At 38.1% G+C, this 25,611-nt stretch overlaps 1 protein-coding gene and 2 pseudogenes across 4 annotated transcripts in view; 1 reads left to right on the top strand and 2 right to left on the bottom strand.

Annotated features, from left to right (window-relative positions):
• DERA (deoxyribose-phosphate aldolase) overlaps positions 1–25,611 on the top strand; it is a 201,262-nt gene that overhangs the window by 1,524 nt on the left and 174,127 nt on the right. For all 4 annotated transcript variants that reach the window (XM_016140567.2, XM_016140566.2, XM_016140569.2 and 1 more), the window contains exon 2: positions 24,690–24,787. In XM_016140567.2, the coding sequence (XP_015996053.2) occupies positions 24,690–24,787 (98 nt within the window). The remainder of the gene's footprint in view (positions 1–24,689; positions 24,788–25,611) is intronic.
• Positions 237–355, bottom strand: LOC118614134 (annotated as a pseudogene).
• Positions 14,615–14,733, bottom strand: LOC118614080 (annotated as a pseudogene).

Here is a 25,611-nt window from a genome sequence, read left to right as displayed (position 1 = left end):
TTTAAATTGAGATATAACTGACATATAACATTTTTACTTAATTTGTAAGAATTAGAATCACTTCCATTCATTTGTTGAAATATAACAATATAGGCAAAAAACAGTTGCTATGTAGAATAATAGTAAGTATGATTTTTGTGCAGCGATTTTTTTTTTAGGTGAGGCAACCCTTGGTTGACCTCACAGATGGCAAGGACCTTGTCAGCTTACAACCCCTTATTTTTTATTTATTTTGAAAACTACAGCACATGGTTTTCCTAGGTGGTCTCCCATCCAAGTACTAACCAGGCCCAACCCTCCTTAGCTTCCGAGATCAGACAGGATTGGGCTTGTGCAGGGTGGCGTGGCCATCATAAATCTATTTTTATATATTATAAATTTATACAAAAAAGTTGTTTTAAAAAACCAAACGTAAGTGGAATGCCCACTGTTCCTGGCATATGTTTCCTGTTGCTTGTGGTAATGGCCAGGTTACCAAAGGGAGCATAACCTCGTCTCTGCTTTCCCAGAGCTCACAGCCAGCTAAGGGTGACAGTCATGTAAGTCATTACAGTAAGATAAAAGTGACGACTCAAGAGTGGTCAGGTTGAAAAGAGGAATTTACAGACATACAGTCAAGGGAAGTTTTTTGGGAAAGGATATTTTTGACAGGAGTAATTTCTGCAAAGGGACTGAGCAAAACCAGCCTAGAATGTTTCATTAATTATAGGAACCCCGTTTTCAGATTCCTAGTATAATCTCGTTCTAATATAATGACTAAGAGTTGTATTTTAGGGAGGAAAGAAGAAAAATCTTTTATATTCTGTCTTTGAAATACACAGAGTTAACATAATGATTATATACATTTCTAGATTTAAAATTTGGCATCCTTTTATGAATGCTAACTTTGATTTTTACCTTAAAAGTCTTTTACTGTTTGCCTGTAAGCATGAGCAATGAGGCTGTCTTTTATTATTCTGATACTGTTTTGATTAATGGGAAAAAAGTATAAAGTAGTAATTTTGGTTTGTTTTATAATTGAATAATTAAAAGTCCTCCATGGTGCCTGCCAAGTTAAAAAACAAATTTTTTTAAGCTTCTAAGCCCTGTGGATTCTAATTGTTAGGGAAGAAGACGAACTTCAAGCGCTCATTTGAAATAGGATGACTCTGCCAGGAAAGAAAGACTAGTAAATGAGACAGCAGATAGAGCCCTTGAGGATGCGATTTGAACATGTCACTAGAAATTGTTTAAGTGAAGAGTTCTGGCCCTTTTAAAACACTGTCACTTGAGGATTGGGTCACCTTGAAATGTGTTCATCTTTGAGTTAAAGGCATAAAAAGGCACTTTGAAATTTTTCCGTTAACTTTGGTGTGTGTTGTGTGTGTGTCTGCAGCTGTACCTTTCTCCTCAGCCTGCCTCAGCCCTAAGTCAGTTCCCTGGAAACCAAAGTAGTTGCAAGAGAAGGATAAATGTTTCATCCCAGCTCCAGCAAGCTATACAGATTTTTTAAATGTTGAGACACTCTGGCTGCAGCTTCTGACTCTCTTTGTATAGTCAGGCCTTCCTCCCTAAAGCCAAGTTTGAGATGACAGTGGCCTCTGGTAATTACTTCCTAAAAAAGATATCACTTAACTGGTGATTTGGTTCTTTAGGAATGTGGTTAATGATGTCAAAACTGTGGCCTTTAAAGTCTGGTAAAAAAAATATCCAAATCAATTGCTCTTGTAACCCAGATTCGGATCAGTTTTTCAACTGCACCTGGTGGACGTATTCCTACCTCCACAGCCATGAGGTAGGAGTACACAGTGTGTGTGTGTGTGTGTGTGTGTGTGTGTGTGTGTGTGCGTGCGCGTGTGTGTGTGTGTGTGATTTCATTCGAATATCTCACATTTGACATTGAACTAGGTCTCTGGTTTGCTTAAGGTATAACTCTTATCTCCAATGTAGAGATCCTTGAATAAACATTACTTATGAATATTTTAAACACTATTTTTGAAGAGAATGATAGTATCCACATTTATAAAGCTATCACCCCGCCCCCGCCACCCTATATCATAATTTCATAGCAAAGAGGATTCTAAGATATGAAGCTAACACCCTTCTGTTAGAGATGAGTATACTGAAAGCTGGACAAGGTAAACCTATGGTCACATGAATGGTTAGAGGCAGTTCTGGAATCGAAATTCTGGCATTCTCTGTGCTGATTTATCCCAATACAATGCATTTACTTCCCTTGTCATTAGCTTTCTAGGAGCTCTCCTGGGCTGTGGTCCTGAACCAGGATCACCTGGGATGAGTATTAAAAATGCTGAGCCTCAAGGTAGCTTTAACTATCCTTACAGTTAGTGGCTCAGGAATCTGCATTTTTTCAAGTTCCCCAGAGGGTTCTTATAAGGACCACAGATGCAGAACTCTGCAGTAAACTGTGGCGTTACCCACGTAAATTACAGACTCAGATCATCTTCAATTACTATATATTATTTTTGATAAATCTTCTCAGTCACTTTTACCTTTATATTAATACCTTTATCATATTTTAAAAATTTGGTTAGCAAAGTTTCAATAAGCAGATTTGGGGAGAAATTAGCCTTTTATTTTCTGATAAAAATAAGTGAAGAAATATGTTAGAATGAATGTGAAAATTGGGAAAATCAGGAGGGTAAGGCAGTTAAGCAGGTGCATATATCTGAAAAGTGCATTGTATCCGAAAAGGAGCATATTTTATTCAAATAATGCCAATGGCTGATGGAAAATATAACCAAACAGTTTTCTTCACGATGAATTTTTAGAAATGGTCTCAGGAGAGGACAGACCCTATAGAGCTCCTATAACCTGAAGATGTGAGATTGTCTACCAAAAAGAGTAATTTTCTGATTGAAAAAGAAATACTTATTTATCTTTGGAGATTAAGTTTGCATCGTGGACTCAGGGAGGAAGGTAGGTTGTGGCATCTTTATTACATCCATACTTGGATGAAGGAGCTCAGCTCTGTATATTTTGATGTTTTGAAGGACATTATTTTTTTTCTTCAGCATGTGGAGAAAACTTAAATACTAATGCTAATTTTTCAGAGAAGAAACAAGAAACGTATTTTAGTCTTGTATCTTTATAAGCAGACTTTATTTTCCTTTTTTTTTTAAAAAAAATTCGACTCCTCAGGAGTCAGTGGTTATTGTCATCTCAAACGTATTCCGTTTAGCACATATATATTGTACTCAGCACAGTCCATACTGTCCATGTCTTTGTGAAAGAGACAAGAACAGTAAAAGTTGGGAGGCCCTCCCCTTGAGAGACTTCCCTTCATCAAACTAAAATATCCCTGGGGAATCACACTGCTGTACTCTTGTCACAAAGTTTGCTCATCATCAGGGTGTGCAGTTGGCTCTGTTTCAAATGATGATCCAGCCAACCTTGTATTTAGTGTTAAAAATACTGTGGGAAATCTCTTGAGCTAGACAAAGATCTAACATGGGTTATTATGAGTGAAAACTTCTTCATAGATCTGGCTCCAAGAAGAAAAATATCGCAATTTCAGTCTATAGATGAATATTCTGATTGGTTGTAATATTACAGTAGTTATTACATGATAGAAGCCATAGGACATAATGATTAGCATGTAGAGTCCAGACAGTAGGCATCGATGCTAATAATAATGAAAACATCTCAGAAAATATCACTAAAGAAAGTTAAATCATTTTGTTGCTTGACAATAGTTACTTTTATAGAACAAGTTGAAATTTGGCATCCTATGGAATGAATGTCAGGGGATCTATTTGCTTCACTGAGTGCATTATGGTTTATCTGGAAAGGATACAGGATTGGGACCCAGGCATTTTGGTCCTTGCTTTGATAGCATCTGGTCATGTGACCTTAGACTGAGGCATCAGTGCACTGGCATGTACTTTTCAAATCTATAAAACAGACACATGACAATGTAGGTTCAAATGTTATAAGTGACAGGGATGTTGATAGTGGGCGGTCTATACGTGTGTAGGGATACATGGGGAATCTGTCCCTTCTACTTAGTTTTGCTGTGAACCTAAAACTTCTCTAAAAAATGAAGGTTTTAAAAACAACAAAACAAAACAGAAGCATGATCTCTGCGAATCCTTCTAGTGCTGAACGTCTTTGGACTTTCTGATTATTACGTAAAATTGCCATTCTGGGGAGTCATGGAAAGTTCGTTGTGCTTGAATTCAGACCTTTTCCTTCCTTCTCTGGCTGTCACAGTCCTCTGGCTTTCTAGGCCGTACGTTCCAGAGATCAATTTACATTTCTCCCCTTTTTCTGATGATTGAACATGATTGAATACATTATGATATATTTTCTTTTTCTCTGTATGTTTTACGAATGTACATCTTGACTTCATCAATCTTTATGTAAACAGAGCTTTTTATTTTGTGTTTGTTCCTCTGCATGGCAGAGTATTGATTATAGTTTTACTGTTTCTTCCACAAAAAATACCTTGTGATTTTACCTCTTTCTCTTTTCTTCTGTACCTATGCTTGGCTTATTTGATCACACACCTGAATCACGATGGTGGCCTCATTCATATCTGATTTCTCTACCTCTCGCCTTTCTCATCTGCCCTAGGAAAATTCATACTTGGTTAAACTTTATCTTATTGTTTTTGTTCAAATAGAACAAATTATATTTATTTTCTCAGATTTACTGTTTTGATTATTTGGTCCCTTTAGGATGTACTTCCATTTTATGAAAAGTATAAAATCTTACTTAATCAAATTAGTGTAATTACTGTCTTTAGTAGAAAGGAACAATTGAGTTAGTTGGGACAGTCAGATAGTGGTGTGAGGAAGTGATGAATGGGTTTAGCCAGGCAGGAATTCTCACAAGACTGGAAATAGAAATGCCTGTTAAATTCTGTTAAATTGTGTGTCAAATAATTGAATGAAGCAAATATGTTTTTCACTCTAAAGATTGTACATGCAGCATTCTAGAAACAACTTTGGTTTTGGATCATAGAGACTTGTTTGATCTTAGCCCTGACATGTACTGTGTGATCTTGGACAAGTACTTTAATCTCCGAGCTTCAGTTCTCTCATCCGTAAATGGACCAAAAGCCTACATGGCAGAGTTAGTGAGACTGTTCAGTGAGAATATAGTTAAATCATCTTTACCTTGATGAGTGACCTATACATGGTAAGCCATTATTCCAATAATCTTCCTGAATTACTGCTTTTATTATTTCGTCTCTGGGAAGGCCTTCTTCATCTCTACTGGACTGTTCACCAGTCATCGTTTGAGGCCTTTTGCCTTCTCTTAGAGTTCCTACTGATTTCTGCCTTGCGTGTTTGTATGTTGTACTGATGCTTTATTAATAAGGTGATTGAGGGTAGGATCTGTGTTTGTAAGCTCTCTCTATCCCTCATATCACTTAGAACAGTACTTTTATGATGTAAACGATTGCTTTTTATCAGTGTTCTGTAAATGAATGAATAAAGAAGTGTCGTTGCCATTTCTAGGAACTCACAATGGCTTTTTAATACTTGGTGTGCCGAGGGCAGACTCTTCTCACTCTTGCTATCTTTGAGGATCCTGGGTCATTTGGTCCCATTCCTGTTATCGCCTCCCCCTCCTGTCAGGCTGGCTTGGTCTTTGTTCTTTGAAAATGTTGCTTCTTTTGGAATCCCTATCCATGTTACCCTCTCTGCCTATGGGAAATGATCTTTAGCCTTGGAGTCAAGTTTAAATTCAGTTTCTTGAAATCTTCTCTTATTCCTTGTTTAGTATATGTCTTTTAACACTTATTTTGATTTCTGTCTCTATAAGTTTTCTTCTCATCATTTCGATCATAATATGTTCGTTAACACCAAGGACAATAGCTAGTACTTGAGAAACATACCTGTCTGTGAACTTTGGAGAATGAATCAGTGTGGAGGTTTTACTCTTTTAAGTGTGGGGAAAGAAGTCTAAAACTTATGCCATCTGGGATGAAATCTTAAATATCGTTAACATTGTTTTGCCAAATTATAAAGGTAATGCGTAGTCATTATAGTAAATTTTGAAAGTGCATAAACGTAGAGAAGGAAATTAAAATTGCTCAATATTGTCTTGTGGTGAAGTAGACCTCTGAAAGTTTAGTCCCTGTCTGAGGCAGAGTTCACTGGGTAGAATTTAATTGTTTTTGGCGACTGGGAGGATCATCATTATAAGCATGTAACTCCTTGTAAGTGCTCAATATTATAAGTACTCAGTAAATATTAACTTTTAGTATAAAAGGAATCCTGAAGTTCTTCGAGACACTCTTCTCTAATTAAGTGTCTGGGCTGCTTTGCTTTTTTTTGGTTCACTGAGTGCATTTTTAATAAATATTTTGATTCCTCTCCTGCTGCCAGGCCGTCACTCTTCTCCTATAGATTCCTGCCTTCTGAGTTGCTGTTTGCAGTATGCATTAGGCTAGAACAAGAGAACCAAGGTTACCAGAATTGTGGGGCAACTGAGAGCCAGCGGATTCTGAGTGGAGGTTCTGGCAGCCTTCCCCAGGTGGGGTCCGTAAGAATTAAGTGTTAATGCCCTTAAACGACCATTATAGATAATGAATTAATTTCTCTCTGATGCATCTGGAAGGGGCCTAGCTCTCCATTGGGGGGAATGAGAAAACAGTCATTCATATCGTTTTTTATTTCTCAAATGAGGAACCCTGCTTGAGAAAGGCTATTGGGGCTCTTCTGATGAGTCAGGTATATAAATACCATCTGTGGACCCTGAAATCTCTACAAATCAAAGTCCTTTTCTTTACTAGTCTTTGGTTCTTGGCAACATGCCAGAAAGGTAAAGTTGTCGCCTGACCGATTTTTTTTTTTGAACTATGGTTTACTAGTTCTTTTTTTGTTATAGTATTTTAGAGTAAATCCAAAATGACATCATGCCATTTACTCCTTCTACTTTGACATGTATCTCTAGAAAAACGTTACATTGTTATGTAATTACTTGTTCATTATCATGCTAACACAATTAAAATTGAATGGGAGCTACTCACCTTCATGTGAATATTATAATAAAAAGAATATTATGTTGAATACTTACAATATGCAAGACACTGCCAAGTACATGCATTAACCTGTTCTTTATTCCTCTCGACGGTTATGTAGTCCCAATCCTGTTTCTATCCTGATTTTACATATGAGGGAGCCGAATTTTGGGAAGCAGGCCCTCTTGCCCAGGGTCATACAGCTAGGAAGTGTGGGGTGAGCTGGGACTCAGCCCTGGTCTGCTTGACTCTAGAAAACTGCACTGTCTCTTTATATACTCATACTTTTTTTTTATTATTCATATAGCCTCACATTCCATATATGACCAGCTGCTCATTACCTGTCTTAATTAGAAACCCAAAATGAAGATAAATAGGAAATCTATAGAAAATTTCCAATTGTTATTTTAATTAATGATTTTTAAATATATTTCTCATTCTACTTTTAGGGATTTTAAAACAAGAAATAAATATGATTACTTAACAATTGAACTCTCTATATATTTACATTTTGGACTATATGGCAGACATGCCATGGGCAAGCAGTGAAAACAACGAGAAAAGGCCAGGGATCCAGATCAGCCTGTGTGGATCATTAGCCCCTGAGTAATTAAGAATCTGCTGATGTCAGGGCTCCTTTATAAGACTCAGGGGCAATTTTGCCTCTGGGTGCACCAGCCCCTTGCTGCATGCTTTCCCCACCCACCTCTAAGGTGTCTACTTCCAGGGTGCCTTTAAAAGCTGTCTAGGAGAATGCAAAATTCACTTCCCATCAATGTGTGAGACATTGACCGGGTAAAGAACTACTTTTCCTGGGGAAGTGAACTTTAATAAGCACCAAGGAATGACAATTGTGCAATTGTCATTTTGAAATGATAATTGTGCAATTTGAAATACCAAACCACAGGGAAAGTTGGGTGGCAGGGAGCCTTCTTGCTCTGCCCTCAATCTTGCCATTTTGATTTCTGTCCACTCCATGTTTTCTATAGTTCACCTTGTGTAAGTCTCTCAGCCTTCTAGATCTGTAGCTGTTAAACCCTGCCCTGCAGACAGGAGTAGCCTTCTCTGAAAATTGGACAAGACCCAGCTCCTTTAGGGAGCTGATTCAGTACTGTGATTTCCACAGCAGCTTCAGGTGCACCTGGCTCTGAGGAGCAGGCAGTGGGAAGCCTGTGTTCCTGCGCCACGGGGAGAGTGTGCTTGCAGGCTGACGGGGCCCAGAGATGTTATTATAGAGCTGCCTTAGACTAACTTGTGAGTTGGCACATCTAATGACTTCTTTTTTTAAAGCAGAGTGGTGGCACTTTAACGTTTTTGATGACTTGTCACAGAGCATCTGAAAGCACAGGGAAAACCAGCCACCTTGTCAAAACCTGGGCCACTAAAGAACTTCTTCCTGAGGAGAAATTGCAGAAGGAGATCAGGTGCCGTGAGAAGTGGTGTTTTGAATCAGCACCCAGCAGGTGGTGATTTACGCTCTGATTCAGTTTTGAACAGATAGTCCCAGACAGTGTTGGCAATCATTGTGCTCCATAATGTAGCGGGGGTTTGTTTGTTTGTTTGTTTTGGAAGACAGTATCAACTCAAGCCCTGTCTGCTTACAGTCAGGGTGTTTTAGCACATGTTAGATGCCTGCTGTTTAAGGGGTACACCTACATTTCCAAGCTCCTTCTGCATGTATTTAAAAATATATGTAAACATAGATTAAGGCATTACTAGAGAGCGGGAGACTGTAGTAAGTAGGGATCCCGAAAGCATTTGATATTTTCTGCAAATCAAAAGGTAGTGAGAAGGTGACATAAATACATTTAGTAGCTATACCGTAAATGTTTCTTTTTTTATTTTTACTTTTCTTTCAACACTTAGTTCACTTTAGTTTCAAAGGAGGATCTCTCGTCCAAAATTGAGAATTTGGTTATGTAGTTTTAAAGTCCAGATATTCAAAATATAATTGCAAAATTGTAGTGATTCTCAGTAGGTCATTTACAAAATATTTGTCTCCAAAGCTAAGTGTCAGGAATAATATGAACTCACCAACTTTAGGAAATCAATTGTTAACACCCACTATAAAATATGTCATTCATAATTTACTATACTTTACCTTAGAGGTAAAACATAAAAGAAAATGTTCCTGGGAGAGGTCATATATTACCTTAAGTTCATGGCATAGTGCAAATGACTGATAATAGGTTTTTCCTGAAATGAGATTTAAGTGGAATAGTGTGCAGTGAGAGCAGACGGACATTGATACTGGGCAACGGTAATAGGGGGATAGATTTCAGGAAAAATAAGTACAGATTTTATATAACATTTTTTCCAGAGTGTGACATAGTTATTTAAATGAAATATTTTTTATTATTTTTAGTTCTATTCTGTCACATTTAAATTATGTGTATGGTATTTTGGCAGGACTAATTATGTGCAGGTCTGTTATAGTATATGAGTATCCTTGCAGAATTTTACTTGTGTGACTAACAAAAAATCTAGCACAAGTAGCAGCTTTATGAATAATACTTTCTAGGAACTTATAGTGTGAACTCAAATAACAGGACATTTTTGGACATGTTCAGATTTTAATTTATGAAACTCTGTCAAGTTTTTCTTTGAGAGGAAAGGGTTAAATAGATTTCTCTGAAGCTTTGAGCTCTTAGAATAATTGATCAAATCTTAAAGGGCTGAGAGTTGGATCTTTGTGGAGCAGGGCACCAAAGTTTTCCAGCTTCTCGATGAATTTCTTTGAGGTCTAATGATTCTTTCTGAACACTAGGAACATTTAGGGGCTTGGAGAAACTGATCAGAAATCTTCCCAGAGTACATTAAATTGAATTACTGTGTATTTGGAAACCCACGAGTGGTTTAGGAAGTCTTATGGTGTATCTTCATGAGAGTGTATAGTAGTGAAACCGAGATCTTGGCAATGAGATGACTTGTAATAGGGGACATTATGTCTATTAGCAAATTTATTTAAGATGTTAATTTGACTGAAATGCCTGAATGAGAACTAATTTTTACATGATAATTTTCAAAGAGAACCGTCAACTCAAGGATTAATTCACAGTGTCATTCGATATGTTAATGTGTTTTCCAAATTCGATAAGCATATATGAACCCACGTAAATCCCTAGCTTTGCCTGGCGAAGTAACAGATATACATGGAGGCTGAAGAACCAATACTTGTTTTAGGCTGATAGAGTTGAGTCCATTTCATAAAGGCAAAGGATCGGCCTGGAAGACTGTAGAAGAAACTGTAAAGGACTTCTTGTCTTCTTACCCTTGAGATATTTTCTCCTATCCTTATTGTAAGGTAAATGTGTGACATGCCAAGAGAAGTTTTAAAAGCAAGTCTTTATTTGGAGATCGCTCCTGGGCATTGGTCCCAAAAGGAGAGGGGTCAGAGAAGTCATGCCCTGGAATGGGAGGGTGTAGTTTCTATAGGGTTATATGGGGGTAGGGTATAGAATGGGGAATGTTAATTGAATGTTAATTGATCATCTGGATTATGGTGGTTGGCTCCACAGTGTCAATCCTGGGGTTCAAACTCTCACTCATGAGTTTTTTGGTCACTTATCTTTTGAGAAGTTCCCTTTAAGAAAACAAACAAACAAAAAAATGTAAAGAGTACTCCCCACCTGCTGTAAAGCCTGCTGGTATTCACTCCATAAAATGCTTCTCTTTTAAAATATTTTAATTTTATTGAATCTATGTGTGTGTGTAGTCTTCAAAACGACTTAAGTCTGTAGGAGTTAATACGGCAAACTTCTGTCCCACGCGCCTATAGCCACAGCTCCTACTCCCCAGAGGCAGCCTTTTCTTCTGGTGTTTACCTCCATATTTCAAAATTACACGCTTTTGCTCTTATTCTTTATTTTTCAGTTTTAAATTTTATTCATGGACTTTTTGATATGGAAAACAAAGATTTAGCTGTCTCACACTTTATCTCCCCACCCTTCCTCTCCTAGAGCCCCTTTTCATCATCTTATTATGGTAGTATAATTTCAGTTATATAACTTTTCAGTGTTTCTATTGTTTGGAGTATGTAAATATCAATATTTAAGCCATATGTTATACTATGATTGCATTTCATTTTTCGATTAAATTTTTATTTTCTCTGGAATAGTTTCATCTGTTTAGTTTTTAATGTAGTTATTTCTAATTCAGCCCTACACTAGCTGTTCGGGATGAAACTGCTCTTTTTGATACATTGATAGGGATGCTGTAATTTATTAGTTTTATATTTTTCTTAGAGATGTCACCCCTAGTGTCCTCAGCTCTCCTGTTTTAATCTAGCTTCTCTCTAGGCCTGCTGCTTCTCTAGTATTCAGGGCTCTCCCTTCACCATCATCCAAAGGTTTACTTTCACTCCATTACTTGGATTTCTTGTTTCCTGGATTCTGTGTCTTCCTCTTTCATGGTTTTTTCCCCTGATTTGGTGAAGTATAATGGTCAGAGACTTCCTGAAAATAAAGGCTTTGAATGTTTAAAAAAAAAAAATGCTTTTATTCTTGTCATTTTTAATTGATAGTTTGGCAGAGTATAGAATCCTATATTTGAAATTCTGTTTCCTCAGAAATTTAAAGGCATTTTCCCACTGTATTTAGCTTCTATCCAGTGTCCTGTTGACAAATTTGATTCTTTTCTTATCCCTGTTTTGTAATGTGATCTCCTTTATTGTTCTTTCTGGGAGTTTGAAAATTTTCTCATTGTCTTTGGAGTTCTGAAATTTCATAGCAATAGACTTTTTAATTACTCTGTCCACCTGATAATCAGGCTTTTTAAATTCTGAACCATAACTTCTTTATTCTGGAAAATTTTCTTGAATTATTTCTCTGATTAATTTCTCCCTACATGTTCTCAACTTTCTCCTTCTGGAATTCCTATTCCTTGGGTGTTGGACTTTCTAGCTTCTAATTTTATCTTTTTTTTTTTTCCCTCCTGTTTGCTGTCTAATTTTGGGGGTGGGGAGGATGAGGGAGTAGGGAGAATTTCCTCAAGTTTATCTTTCAAGTCTTTTTGGACGTTTTAATTCTGCTGCCACATTTTTAACTTCTATGAGCTCTTTAGTTTTCTTCTGCTCGCTGTCGTGTTTTGTTTCCTCTAAGTGCTCTCCACTCCCTCCACTGCCGTCCTGTTGTTTTCGCTCTGTGTCTTTTATGCTAGAAGTTATCCTTATACATCAGGTAATCCTTTGTTTGCCCTCACATTTAAGGAGGAGGCATTTGTGTAGTAACAGGTCTGGCTTTTACCCTTGGCTTCTGGGAAGTAATTTCTAAGCCTTTGGAATGTCCTGCCTGATAAGAGTATCTTTACCTGGGGGCTTTGGGTCACACGAGATAGTCTGACAATGTGCTTTCTGGGTCATGAATGCTTTCGGTCATGTTGTATTAGCACCTTTGGAGATGCTGGAGACTGAGGTCAGCCACTTAGGGTTAACTATGTCTCTGTGACAAAGACCCACCAAAAATTCTGAGCACCAAAGCTCAGGTGAGCTTCCTTGGCTGGCAGTACCCTGTGCAAGGAGGAGTTCACATGGTCCCTGGTTCCACTGAGAGAGGACAGCCGGAAGCTCTGCGATTGGAACTCTCCTGACTCAGCCTCATATGTCTCTTCCCTTGGCTGATTTTAATCTGTATCTTTTTGCTATGAAACTGTAACTGTGAGTATAACAACTTTCTAGTTTTCAGTGAGCTCCAGAAGTCTTTCTAGTAAATTATGGAACCCGAGAGTGGTCGTCGGGACCTCCTCACTCCCTGAAACAACTTACTCTTGGCATCAGAAGAGAGGGTTGTCTTGGGAATTCCTCCAAATTTTGTAGCAGAACAAAGCACATTAGAAGCTTTCTGGACAATGATGGGGCTTGTCAAACAGGATGATCTTGCTGGGCCATTTCATCGTAACCCTCCCAGTTATTCAATATCCATGTGTCTTTTTTTCCAGGCTTGGTTAGTTTTTGCAGAAATGAGTCTTCCAGTCTTTTGCCTGGAGGAATATAAATCTGACTGTTAGTGTTCTCAGAGTTGAGGAGCAAAATGAAGCTGGTGTTAGCATTAATGTCGACTTTCCCTTGTTCTTTCTTTTTTCTCCATGATACTCTTGACAGCAGAAGTAGTACAGAATGTTGAGGTTGCACATTAACAGGGACACCTAATGGATGAGGCATCAGGAAAGCTCCATGGAGAATGTTTGAACTGATATCTAAAGGATGAGAGGGAGCTAGCTTGGTGAGAATAGAGGGAATAGTATTCTAGGCATAAATGTACTTGAATAGCTGTATCGGTGTTACATAGGGAAGTGGTACAAGTAAGGTGTCAGTTCGTTATAATAGTCCGCATAATTAGAACAAGAGCGCTAGGGATATAATACCAATGGCTGTAGATCGAAGGGCATACCTCTGTTGCTGGTTAATTATATTAACTCATTAATAATACCATGTCCTTTTCAGATATGTAAATAAAGGCAGTGAAGTTCTAAATGAAATTTTTGCTTAAGAGTCAGGATTTGAACTTATCACATTGGGTATGAGAAGTTTTGCTTTGTGAAGAGTTAAATGTCTACATCACTAAGTTTTTTGGTTAATTTATCTTAAGTCCTTTATTGACTTTGACTTCTAGATATCTTTTGAGATTTTTTGTTTGTTTTTGTAATGCCAATCTGACAAATGAGAGTAGTTTTAAGTAACACTGAAATTTAAATTAGCTGTTGCTTATACCTGGCAAACTAATGGTTTGAAGAACTTTGGGTTTGCCTTCTTGAATACTAGGGCAAATTATATTGCACTTCCTGAGTTTAAAACTCTCAGTGTCTCTTATTTGTCTATTGCGTTCAATTTAGTTGTTTCGATCTACCAATCTTTGCCTTTCATGATGTATTCCCAGCCTGTCTTTCATGCTGTTTCTATTTCTCTCTTATAAGGACTTGGTTCTTCAGAAAACAAAACATAAAACAAACAACAACAGCTTGATTCTTCCTGAAATAAATTTCACGTTCTTCCACTTCAGGATCTTGCTTAGGATGTGGCTCTTCACCCTCCCAGCCACCCCCTGCCCCCGTCGCTACCTCTTCTTCACAGCTGGTGGTATAACTTCCAATATGGCTTTTTCCCCCACTCCTCTCCCCAAGGCGACTCTCTTTTTCTTAAACTGCCAAAGCCCTGTGTATCTCATTTACTGTGTGTTCTCATTAAAAAAATAAAGAATAAAGAAAAAAGGCAGAATAAGGCATAGGAGTCTTTATTTCTAATCTTATTCTCACATCTCTTGGTTGCAAGTGTTGTAACTTATTTTGGCTCCTAGTGCAATAGGATTTATTAAGTTTGTTTTTAGCTGACTTGAATTCAGATTACTGGTCATTTTCCCTGTGATCTTTTCTCTTTAGGTTCACTCAGCCCACGTTAGAGAATGCATATAAGTGAGCTAAATTATTTTTGTTCTAAATAGCCCTTCGGAATACTCCCATTTTATTAGATCATCATTTGACATTATAATTTGATGTCAAAGGCAAAAGAGTCTACCTATTTGGTCTTATTTTTTTTCTGTTTACCTTTTTCATTTTTTTTTTTTTTTTTTTTAGGCGAGGCAACCTTTGGTTGACCTCACAGATTGCAAGGACCTTGTCAGCTTACAATCCTTTATTTTTTATTTTTTACGCCTACAGCACCTGGTCTTCCTAGGCGATCTCCCATCCAAGTACTAACCAGGCCCAACCCTGCTTAGCTTCCGAGATCAGATGGGATTGGGCTTGTTCAGGGTAGCATGACCATAGACTACCTTTTCCTTTTTCTAAAAAAAATCTTTTTCTTTTCATCATTTTCAACTAACTTTTATTTTTCTCCTCCAACATTTTGAAAGAGGTAAATGTACATTAAGTAAAATTGGTGGGAACTTGGCTGTTGTTTTTTCTCTTTCCATTCTACCTTCTTTACCAACTGATGAAAAAAATTAATGGCGGCTCTCCAGTATTTCAAGTCTAGAGTCCTCTGTCTAAATTTTAGGATTCTTCTCTGTGACCTGATACAGCCTCGCCAATGCATCCGTATCATTGCTTCCAAACATAACTTTTTGCCATTGCTGTGACCAGGCCCTAATTGGTCTTTATTTATGTTATAACTAATATTTGAAACATCTTCCCTCTTTTGACTTGTACTTAATATTTTATATACGATATTTGAAATGTCTACCCTCTCCTTGACTTATAGTTAATCTTTACTAATCTATTAGGGCAGGTTGGCTTGGTGAAACTTCTGGCCAGCCTTTTCCTCTCATAGTGACAGAGCTGGAGCTTGAACCCAGTGTTCTGTCTTGTCATGCCCTCTGTTTAGCACTGCAGCTCAGATAAATTGAATGATGACTGCCTTACTAAGTTGGCTGGTTCTTTTTTCCTTGTCCGCGATGGCTGTCGAGCCCTGTGGTTAGTTCATCAGAGAAGACATGCATTGTCACACCAGCAGTACTGTGATAAAGCATTGAAAGGTAGCTAACAGGTGGCCTGGCACAAAGTCACTGCTCCATAAATAGCTGTCGTGGTTTTCCAGCTCCACATGTTACAGACCTAGAACATGGGATTCCTTGCTTCCAGGGCAGTGCTGTGGACCTGGAGCTGGTGCCCCACACGGTCCTGTTGTTCTCCATCCTTGGCGGTCCAGTGGCTTGTCTTTCGGTTTGGATGTGTTACTGCTGTGGGTTAAAGTTTTACAACAGACTCACTTGGAACTATAGTAAATTAAAAACGAAATGGATGAGAAACCATTGGATATTTTAACTGCCTCTTTTTTTGACTTCTTGATTCAAACCAAGAGTATGTTTCTCAAACAGCTTTGATCTGTGGATTGTTTAGGAAAATTATATAGTCCCAACCTGGCAGGTTAAGAGTTCTTTGAAATAGTTAATGCAATGCTTCATACTGGGAACCTGGTAGAAATACTTAGTTTCTGAAAAATCTTTTCATAATGCTTCCCCTAAGAGTTTAGGAAACAATGCCAACAGAGTAAAAAAGTATTGGTTTTTTCATAGATTTAAACTTATTTGAACAATAGCAAAAAAGAATACAAGTGAAAAGCTTCTGTTCATTCTCCAGGAAGGTCAGTCACTGGTTGACACCAATTTTATTATAGCAAAAGATATTTTCATTGCTAACCTAGGTCTTTGGAGAAGAGCATACAAAAATAGTTGATGGACATTAAGTTAAAGATACTTTGAAAACCAAAAATATATTAGTTTTGTAATAGACTGAGCTGAATGTAAAAACACAGGCATCTATTTCTATATTTTAACCTCAAATTTCACTATGATTTTTTCAAAAGAAATTTAATTGAGGTGTGTCTTAGTCTGTTCAAGATGCTGTAACAGAAATACCATAGACCGTGTAGCTTATAAACAACAGAAATTTATTTCTCACAGTTTTCTAGAGGCTAGGACGTCCAAGATCAAGATGTGGGGAGATTTAATGTCTTTTGAAACTCCACTTCCCCACTGAGGGCTGTCTTTTTGCTGGAACCTCGTATGGTACACGTGAGCACTAACCCCATTTATAAGGGCTCTACTCTCATGACCTAATCACCTCCTGAAGGCTCCACTTCCAAATAATATCTCCATAGGTTTCGACATAGGGTGTTTTTTTTTTTTTTTTTTTTTTTTTTGATTTTGGTGTTTTTTGGTGGAGACACAAACCTGCAGACCACAGGTAGGCATAATATAAATACAGTAAAGTGTACTAGTCTTAAGTGTATAGTTTAGTTTTTTGGTGTAATTTGATGTATATATTTACATTAGTAGAGTGTTAAATATTTACATTTTATAGTTTGAGAAGAAAAAAGTAAAATAGCTCCTAGTCTTCCATGTTATACTTGTGAAGCAGTTTGCTATGGAAAGCTTTTATGTTGATTTCTTTACGTTATTTATTACTATGATATAAATTGCTTCGAAACTTTGCATCTGAAAACAGCAATAAACATTTATTATCACATCCATTTTCTTTGGGTCAGAAATTTGGGGGCGGCTTAGCTGGCTGGTTCTAGCTTGGGGTCTCTCATAAGGTTGAAGTCAAGTCATCAGCCCAGGCTGCAGTTATCTGAAGGCTTGACTGGAGCTGGGGGTCCACTTCCAAACTGGCTGCCTCTCGTGATTAGTGAGTTGGTGCTGGCAACCAGTGAGAGCCCTCAGCTATTTACCACGAGAATATTCCCCAGGGCTGCTCGAGTGTCTTTATGACATGGCACCTGGCTTCTCCCTGAGACAGTGATCCAAGGTAGTAAGGCAAAAGCCATAATGTCATTTATTACCAAATGTCAGAAGTCACATACTGATATTTCCACAATGTTTTTTTGGTCAAATAGGACAGTGCTATTCATTGTAGAAGGAGCGTAAATAGCAGGAGACAAGAATCACCGCAGGCCGTTTTGGAGGCTGATTACCATGGTTTCTTTTATTTATTTTAGCTTACTTTTGTATATAGTTTCTTTTTATTACTAAAGATTTTAAATACTTAGGAAAGTAGAAGGACTAATCCAAAGATGACCCATTTGTACCAATCACCTAGATTTAACAGTTGTTCACAATTTACTGTTTGCTGTGGCAACATTATTCTGAAATGTTTTAAATAAAAATTACAGCTGTCATGACATTTCATTCATAAATATGTGTTTGCATCTTTGAGGAATGCAAATATTTTCTTGTAGTACCATTGTCACATTAATTGAATTTGAAATAATTCCTTGATAATCATCTAATACCAAGTCCATATTTAAATTTCCTCAGTTTTCCCCAGAATGTATTTTATAGCTGGTTTGTTCAAGCTGGGATCCAGATAAGGACCATGCATTATATTCACTTGTATTTGCCTCCTTTAATTTGAACAGCACCCCCCCCACACACACTTTTTATTTTACTGCCATGAGTTTGGCGATACTGGTTACCTGACCTGTAGGTCGCCCTAACTGCTGGATTTATCTCATTATTTCCTCATGATATCATTTAACTTATTTCTCTATCTTCTGTATTTCCTATAATTTGGAAATTATATCTTTATTAGTCTGGGTTCTCTAGTGAAACAGACTCAGTAGTAGACAGTTAGTTATAGATAGATACAGATATAGATATAGATATAGATATAGATAAAGATGGAGATTTAATGTGAGGAATTGGCTCATGTAATTATAGAGACAGAGAAATCTAACACCTGCAGTTGGCAAGCTGGAGACCCAGGAGAACCGATAATATAGTTCCAGTCCAAGTATGAAGACCTGAAAACTCAGAGAACCAATGGCGTAAATTTTAGTCCGAGTCCCAAGGTCTGAGAAGCAAGAGAGCTGATGGTGTGAGTTCCAGACTTCTTGGAGTCAGTGATATCTCTGTAGAGATATATTGGCATGTGATAAATGTTGAATAGCATTTTGTGCAAAGTACAGATCATCCTTCCCTGAGAAATATAAATTCAGAATGTAACTTTTCATTCAACATATTTTTTTTTGAGATCACTGCCACTCATCGATTTTTCTTCTTTTTTTTTGAAAATAAAAAAGCCTAACCCCGAATAAGTAGTTTTAGATTTATAGAATATAAAAATGACAGAAGCATTGCTTTCAGCCTGTGCTCCTCCGAGAACCTAGAGATCCCCCATACATATGCCGTGTTCACCTAACCTACAGGTTCAAACACTTCTCATGACCCTGCTGACAGGTGGCATGGTATGTTTGTGTCTCTTGCAGGGTTGGGCTCAGGCCAGGGCATGGCATGCTACTATATCACATGTCTGCAGAGAAACAATAGCTTTGCATACTTCTCCTGTTGTCACCCAAGACTGGAAGGACTTAGCTGTTGCTAGCCACAGATATTCTGAATGCCCTCAGTTGTCAGTGAATGCCCTGCATACTGGGAGTGTTAGTTCTGTTATGTTTGGCAAAGTGGCGAAAAGTCAAGTTTTAGTTTTCTTATGGAGCAGACTACACATTCGGGTGAGATCTCTGTTCACTGCATTTGCCTTTCATACTCTATTACTGGGCACCATGTTAGAAGCTGGAGTCTACCAAACCCAAATTGATGTAAGGTTGTTTAAAAATGAAATGAAATATACAAGACAGATGCCAAACTGGATGGGACTGGGGTCTCAACTGGTTTTTCCTGGGTAAACAGGATGATATGGCAACGCTAGTGAGGACTGAAGCCCAGCAGATGGGTTGTATTGGGAAGAGCTGTTGGATTTCACTCCAGCAGTCTCTGAGTACAGGCTAGTTGGGAGAGGAGGCAGAGAACGCAGCCCTAACAGTTCTAATCTGTGAACTTTTCCACTTACCCGAGGATATTTATGGGTAGGGAGCAGAGGAAAACTCCTTAAACTGTGTTTTGTGAATCTCGTAGCTGCTTCTGTAATATCAACTTTTCTTGGACCGTTCACTCTCCAGATGGGAATAATAGTACCAGAGAATAAGTAGCTCTTGTTTGTTTAAAGGCAAATTTTAAAGGCATATTAGAAATGCTATAGTTAGTGGTCTGATGAGATTTTGATCACTCTCCATGCCACTACTAGTGTTCTGGTTAAAGCTACAACCTGCTCTTGTTTGAGTCTTCTAATTGGCTTCTCCACAGCAGCCAGAGGCATTCTTTTAAAATGTAAGCCAGATCGTTGCAGCCTTCTGCCCGGAATTCTCCAAAGACTTCTCATTTCACATCTAAAGTCCCTTCCATGCCAAAAATGTCACACCTAAGGGCTTTCTAACCTTCCTGGTCATGCCTCACAATAAGTAGTTTTATATTGCCACACAGTACATGCCTACATATGTGTGATTAAAACAGAACTTCCATAAACGATCCCTACCTGTATCACAGAAGTGTACCCTGATGTTTTCTATTTTATTCTATTTCTTCTTGTTTTGAAAATGCCAGTTGCAACCGACAAAGTTCATTTCATGACATGTCTACTGGTCATGACTTTCTGTTTGGAAAACATTTTACTATCCGATGTGGCCCTTGCCTTCCTCTCTCACTTTGTCCTCTACCCTCTTGCTTACTCTCCTCCAGTTACAGCTTCTTTGCCTTAGATACGACATGGTTACTCTTGCCTTAGGGCTTTTGCATTTGGCTTTCTCTCCGCTTGGAACACTGTTTCCCTGCTCGCTTCCTATTTCAGCTGGGGTTCTGTTCAAATGTTTTTTGTTTTTTTTTTTATCAGAGACTTTCCCTGACTGTGCCTGTCCCTAAGTTCTCCATAAAACTTCTCATTGTAGCCCATATGTATTATATAATACAGTCGATATGTATTTATATGTCTCTTCGATTAGTGAGGCTGTGAGAGTAAGGATTTTGTATTTTCATTCACTGCTGAATCTGTAGAGCCTGGTACCACCGTGGGTCTTCCCTTTTGTATTAGTTTAATGAATGAATAAACGTAAGTTATAGTTGGATCTGAGTGAGCCCTCAAGAGCACCTGTGCTCCCCTTGGACATGAGCCAACTCCTCTAACATTCTGGATGAATGTTATAACCCATGTAGCTGTAGATGCAAGACATGCTAGAAGCGATAGGCAGATGGAAATGAAGTGTAAGCAGAGAATGGAAAAGACTGATCAAATTGGCAGATCAAATTGGCTTTCAACTTGGTGCTGGCAATTTAAGTGGAAGTATTTCAGAGGGTGTAGTAAACTTATTACTCACCTGGCCTTGGATTGATATCCTAAAGAATGATCTGGTTGCAGATGTATGTGGCATGGGAGTCTGAGATTAGGGGCAGAGTGGCTTTGGGGAGATGTCATATTAGCAAGGCTCTGTGGGCTGTGGCAGCATATGCTGACAGGTTGCTCTCTTGTCAGGTTGCTGGTGTCTTGGTTTTTAGAGCATCTGTCTTGGTTCTAAGCTTTGGGCTTACACAGTGGAATGGTAGAGGAGTTGGCTGTTGTTCAGTGTGGACCTGGATGCCCCAGCGGACTCATCCAGGGTTTATTGGATACTAGGCTTTGAGGAGAAGACTAACTCTAGACCTCACCTACTTGTAAGGATCAGGCTCCCAGCACAGTCTCTGATTGGATCTTTTTGACTTAGGAACTAGGTGAGGCTGAGTCTGTCATTTGTATAAATCTAGTATCTTCTGAGCCTGGCTGGGTCAGGCATTTACTGACATCCAGGGCTGTTTTTTTTCTACCCCAGATAACTTTTTCCAGCGCTAAGGTTGAAAGACTAGACATGATCAAGTTGATATTTCACTAGTTTCAGTATCTGAAGTAAAAAATAAATTTACTGTGATACATGGGGCTTCTTGAGCAACTGTTTCTGTGCTAGACACTTGCGCATAGGGGAGGATGTGGCTGATTCCTGGGAAGTTGCAAATTAGAATCGAAAATAAACAACACAGATTTAATAGACAATTAGGTGAATACAGTAAGAGGAGGCCTTCAGTAATAGACTCTGGGATTAAAACTATACAAGTACATATCAGGAAACGACCAGAGATATCACTAGGGAACAAATTCGGGTGGTACAATTACATATAAAAATCCAGAAAAAATGAAAAGAGAAAACATGGAAAATTTAATCTTTCTCACTTTTTCCCAAGTTTTGGGGTAAAAGTCTCTAATAAAGCATCACAATTTCTTTTTCTCTGTTAGGAACAAAGGTAAAATCAAAGTACAAAATAAACCTCCTTTTGTAGAGTTACTAGGTGTTATAGGAATATTGTGAGTATCCATAGAAACGCAAATGGAAGTGATGAGAAGACTACAAATTAGATTTGCGGGGACAGTGGTCTCCGTCTCCACTAAGATTCGAACAGGAAAAATAATAATAATAAAAAATTGTGAGAAGAGTATTTGAGAACAAATTTATAACTGACAGAAAGGGCTGAAAGCCACCAAAATGACATACTAAAAGAAACAGTGGGATTTCCTTCACTAGAGAGTTTTAAGAAAAGAGTATTATTGCCTTCCAATTATGGTTTCATGTCTATTCTCCCCAAAGGCACATGTACTTGAAACCCCTCCTGGCCCCATAAGAGAAGATTCTATGGTCCTGATGAGATTGTGTGCATTAGAATCACTATCCTGAAAGGAGACACTAAAGGGTACTCGAATAAAATGTTAAAAATTATGAAGGACATAACAAAGGCCAATCAGTCCTTTCCTTTCCCCAGACCCCATAATATGAGAACAAGGGTTATTTGATGAAATTAAAGAGTAGCAAATTAAGTGCTAATAAAATGAGATAGTCACTTATAATTCATTACCGTGGGAGGTCACAGAGGCAAATTTTGTGGCTAGATTAAATATGGGGCTGGATAATTTTATGACCACTAATGATATTTTTAGCAGTGGAGGCTGATACTGTGAAAGAAGTAATCCTATTACATTTTCCAATAGAAGGCTTGCAGGGACCTCTGGCAAGTGGTATCTGAGAAGTGTGAGGGCAGGCCTCACGGGTTCTAATCTTTGGTGGGGAGATTGTACTACAAAGTAGAGTGTAAGGCGAATGATGATTAGTGATGTTGAGCACCTTTGATGTACCTGTTGGCCAGCTGTATCTGTTCTTTGGAAAAATGTCTGCTCAGACCCTTTAACTGAGTCTTAAAAGTTGATAAGAGGTCACCATACAGGCAAGATAAGGGAAGGGCATTCTAGGTAGAAGGAACAAGCAGCATGCGCAGGTCCAGAGACAGCATATGACGTCATGTGTCAGTGAACTCCTAGTACTTTGCAAAGGCTGTGCCATGGGGTTGAATTGGCAGAAACGGAGAAGATGGGGCATGAGAGGGAGGAGGAAGCCAGATCATGAAGATTGGGATTGCCTAAGACCTCTCTCTGGCAGCAGTGCTTCCAATGGTATTGGTAGTGGTTGGGGAGTAGAGAAGAGGTGGGGAGGAGCTTCCAGGAAGAGTTATATGAAATTAAGGACAGTCCCTCCATGCCTTGTACCATCACAGGCTTCCCTCTTATAACCCTTGTCAGCAGCTTCCTTGTGGTGAGCATTGTATTTCATCCAACTCCTTGCTTCACCCATTTTTACAATCTGCCTGAAACAGTCTTTACCATGAACCTGATCACTAGTAATTAAAAATGAGAGAGAGAGAGAGAGAGCGCGTGCGAGCGTGCGTGAGCGTGAGCAAGCAAGTACCTCCATTACCTTTGGTTAGAAAGAGGGTCTTATAGGTCTCAGATAAATCGGGATGAGTCTAGTGTGTCGTCTGGTATATGGTATTTCCTTAGCCTCTACTGAGAACCAAATCCGTCTCTGGGTGGGTAAGAAGAGGCAGATTTCATTTGCCTGACCTTAGACTCCCAACTCTCTGTGAACTTGGCTCAGCAGACAAGCAGGAAAACTTACAGTGTCTTTGAGGAGCAGATGGATTGAAATGTTAAAAATCTGTTTTGTTAGAAGATTTCAGCTAACAGAATATTTTAATTAGAAACAAAAAACACCCCAAACTCTGTTCCTTCTTCAGTGATATTTAAATAAGAATATCATTATTAATCACTTAAATGCTAACTTGGATTCTATACCATTAAAATTGATAAGAATCAAGTGGAAATGAGAGAGAGAGAGAGAGAGAGAATGTCTTTTATAGAAACTGATTTCTTGGTGGTTTTATCTTTGTGGTGGATGCACATACTTTATTATTATTATGATATTTCATAGTACAGTATGCAATCAGCAGTTTTTCCCATCACATCGTAAAGAATTGTAGAATTGTGACATATTTACTCATCAATAACCTTTTCCACAATAGTCCTTTAAGGCTCTTATAAGATTATTGAAAAACATGAGGTTGCTAGAGGGTTATAGAAGTGAGGTTAGTTATAGAAGGTAAAGGGGTATGTGCTCAATTTACTGTGAGACTGTTTGTGTTTTAGAGTATCGATGGATGAAGTTGAAATGCATGGTCACCAGATACTACGTTTGGTGTTAGACACTCAAAGATGAATAAGATCATGCATGACCCACAATATAAGAAGCACAAGAGACAATTTTATTGCAATCCCTTGATGTACTAAATACAAGTTCTGTAGTAGAGGTATATACAAATGTTGGCTCTATCTGGGGAGCAGGCAGTGTTTTCACAAAGTGAAACACTTAACTGTGTCTTAAAGTAGAGATGACAGTCAACCAGAAGAGAACGGAGGGTGGGATGGAGGTAGTAGGAGAGAGCATTGCAAAACCGAAGCAACAGAAATGTCTCCTGGAATTTTGAACAGTTTGTTTGTTCTTTTCCTTTTTCTAACTTCTATTCTATCAGTGTTATAATTTCTAATACATTCTGCAAAATTCTCCTTTGAGGAAAGAATGGGCTGTATCATATCAGCATCTGGTAGATATTAATCTTGTCAGTAAGGGAGTAGTGATCAAGGATTCCTTTAAACCCCAACATTAATTCACTTAAATATGTATTAATCATTTGCTCTCCTGGACTGGGCACTCACACATAAGTCTTTGCTGTCAGAAGTGTGGCACGTGGTATGGGTAGCACAATGAACATTTCCCCCCATTGTTAGACAGATCTCTGTAATGAATCGATAACAGATTCTTCCAGTTCCAAATGTACTTAATTTTACATGAAGTATGCCTTTTCACGACTGGGCTGCCTTCAACAAGGTTATTTATTTGTAGTTGCATGAAAAAGAAACATAAGCTTTAAAAGAGCTTTGATGCCAAATGATAAATATATCCTTTCAAGGACCATGTGAAAAATAGGTGAATATATTTAATAAAACTTTCAGGTTTTAAAAAGTATTCTTTATTCCCTTTTAGATCTCAGCTGGATCTCCAAAATACAGGTGAATCAACCAGCAGTCCTGAGGCGTGCAGAACAAATCCATGCTCGCAGAACTGTGAAAAAGGAGTGGCAGGTAAGGGTTCTTCTTGAGCATTCTCTTCCTGTAGCTTACAATGCCTGGGCTCTTCCCTCAAGGCCACAGTATTGAATTTCGCTCAAGATGCATCTAAACTTAAAAGATTGCAGCTGTCCATGACTTATTTAAATAATTCATATATGATGATGATGGGTTGGAGAAAGATAACACATTTATCCAAACAAGTTAAAAAGCTTATCACTCTTGAGTGGCAAAGCCGCAAATGAATCAGAGGCATCTTTATTCATGAGTGAATTAAATGGCATATTTTTTCAACACATTTATTCAGTTTCTTAGATGTACCTTCTTTGGTTGTCTTCTATTTTAAATTTTAAACCATAACATCTAAACCTGGTGTGCCCACTAGTGAGACCCTTACTTATAATAGTAGTTGACCACCTTTGACCATTGTGTTTCCCTTATTATTAATTTTTATAAATCATTTTTCAAATTTCAAAAAATAATGTTTCATGGAGTGCTCATGGTAAGCATATTCTTCCATGTATATCAACCAAAGACGTGCTATACATCACAGGACTAAAAGGAATCCAGAGTTCATTTTGCAAGTGAGGCAAAATAAGGTGATTGAATCTTTTTGGGTGACGTCTCACATTTTATTCATCCTTGGAAATGTTCTGATTGAAAAGATAACAGGATATTCATCAGAATGGGTTGCGAAATATGAATATTGTTTAAAAAATGAAATTGGATTAAATTGAAACAAAGAAGTTAGAGACTCTTTTTATAATGTCACATCCCAAGTCCCATGGCTGGAGGTAAAATGTAAGATAGAAACGCTTTGGTTCCCACGACCTTTCATT

This window comes from Rousettus aegyptiacus, unplaced genomic scaffold (genome assembly GCF_014176215.1).
Source record: "Rousettus aegyptiacus isolate mRouAeg1 unplaced genomic scaffold, mRouAeg1.p scaffold_m13_p_2, whole genome shotgun sequence".
Classification (NCBI taxonomy): Eukaryota; Metazoa; Chordata; class Mammalia; order Chiroptera; family Pteropodidae; genus Rousettus; species Rousettus aegyptiacus.
Note: the sequence above shows the minus strand (reverse complement) of the source record. Positions and strands in the feature narration are given on the sequence as shown.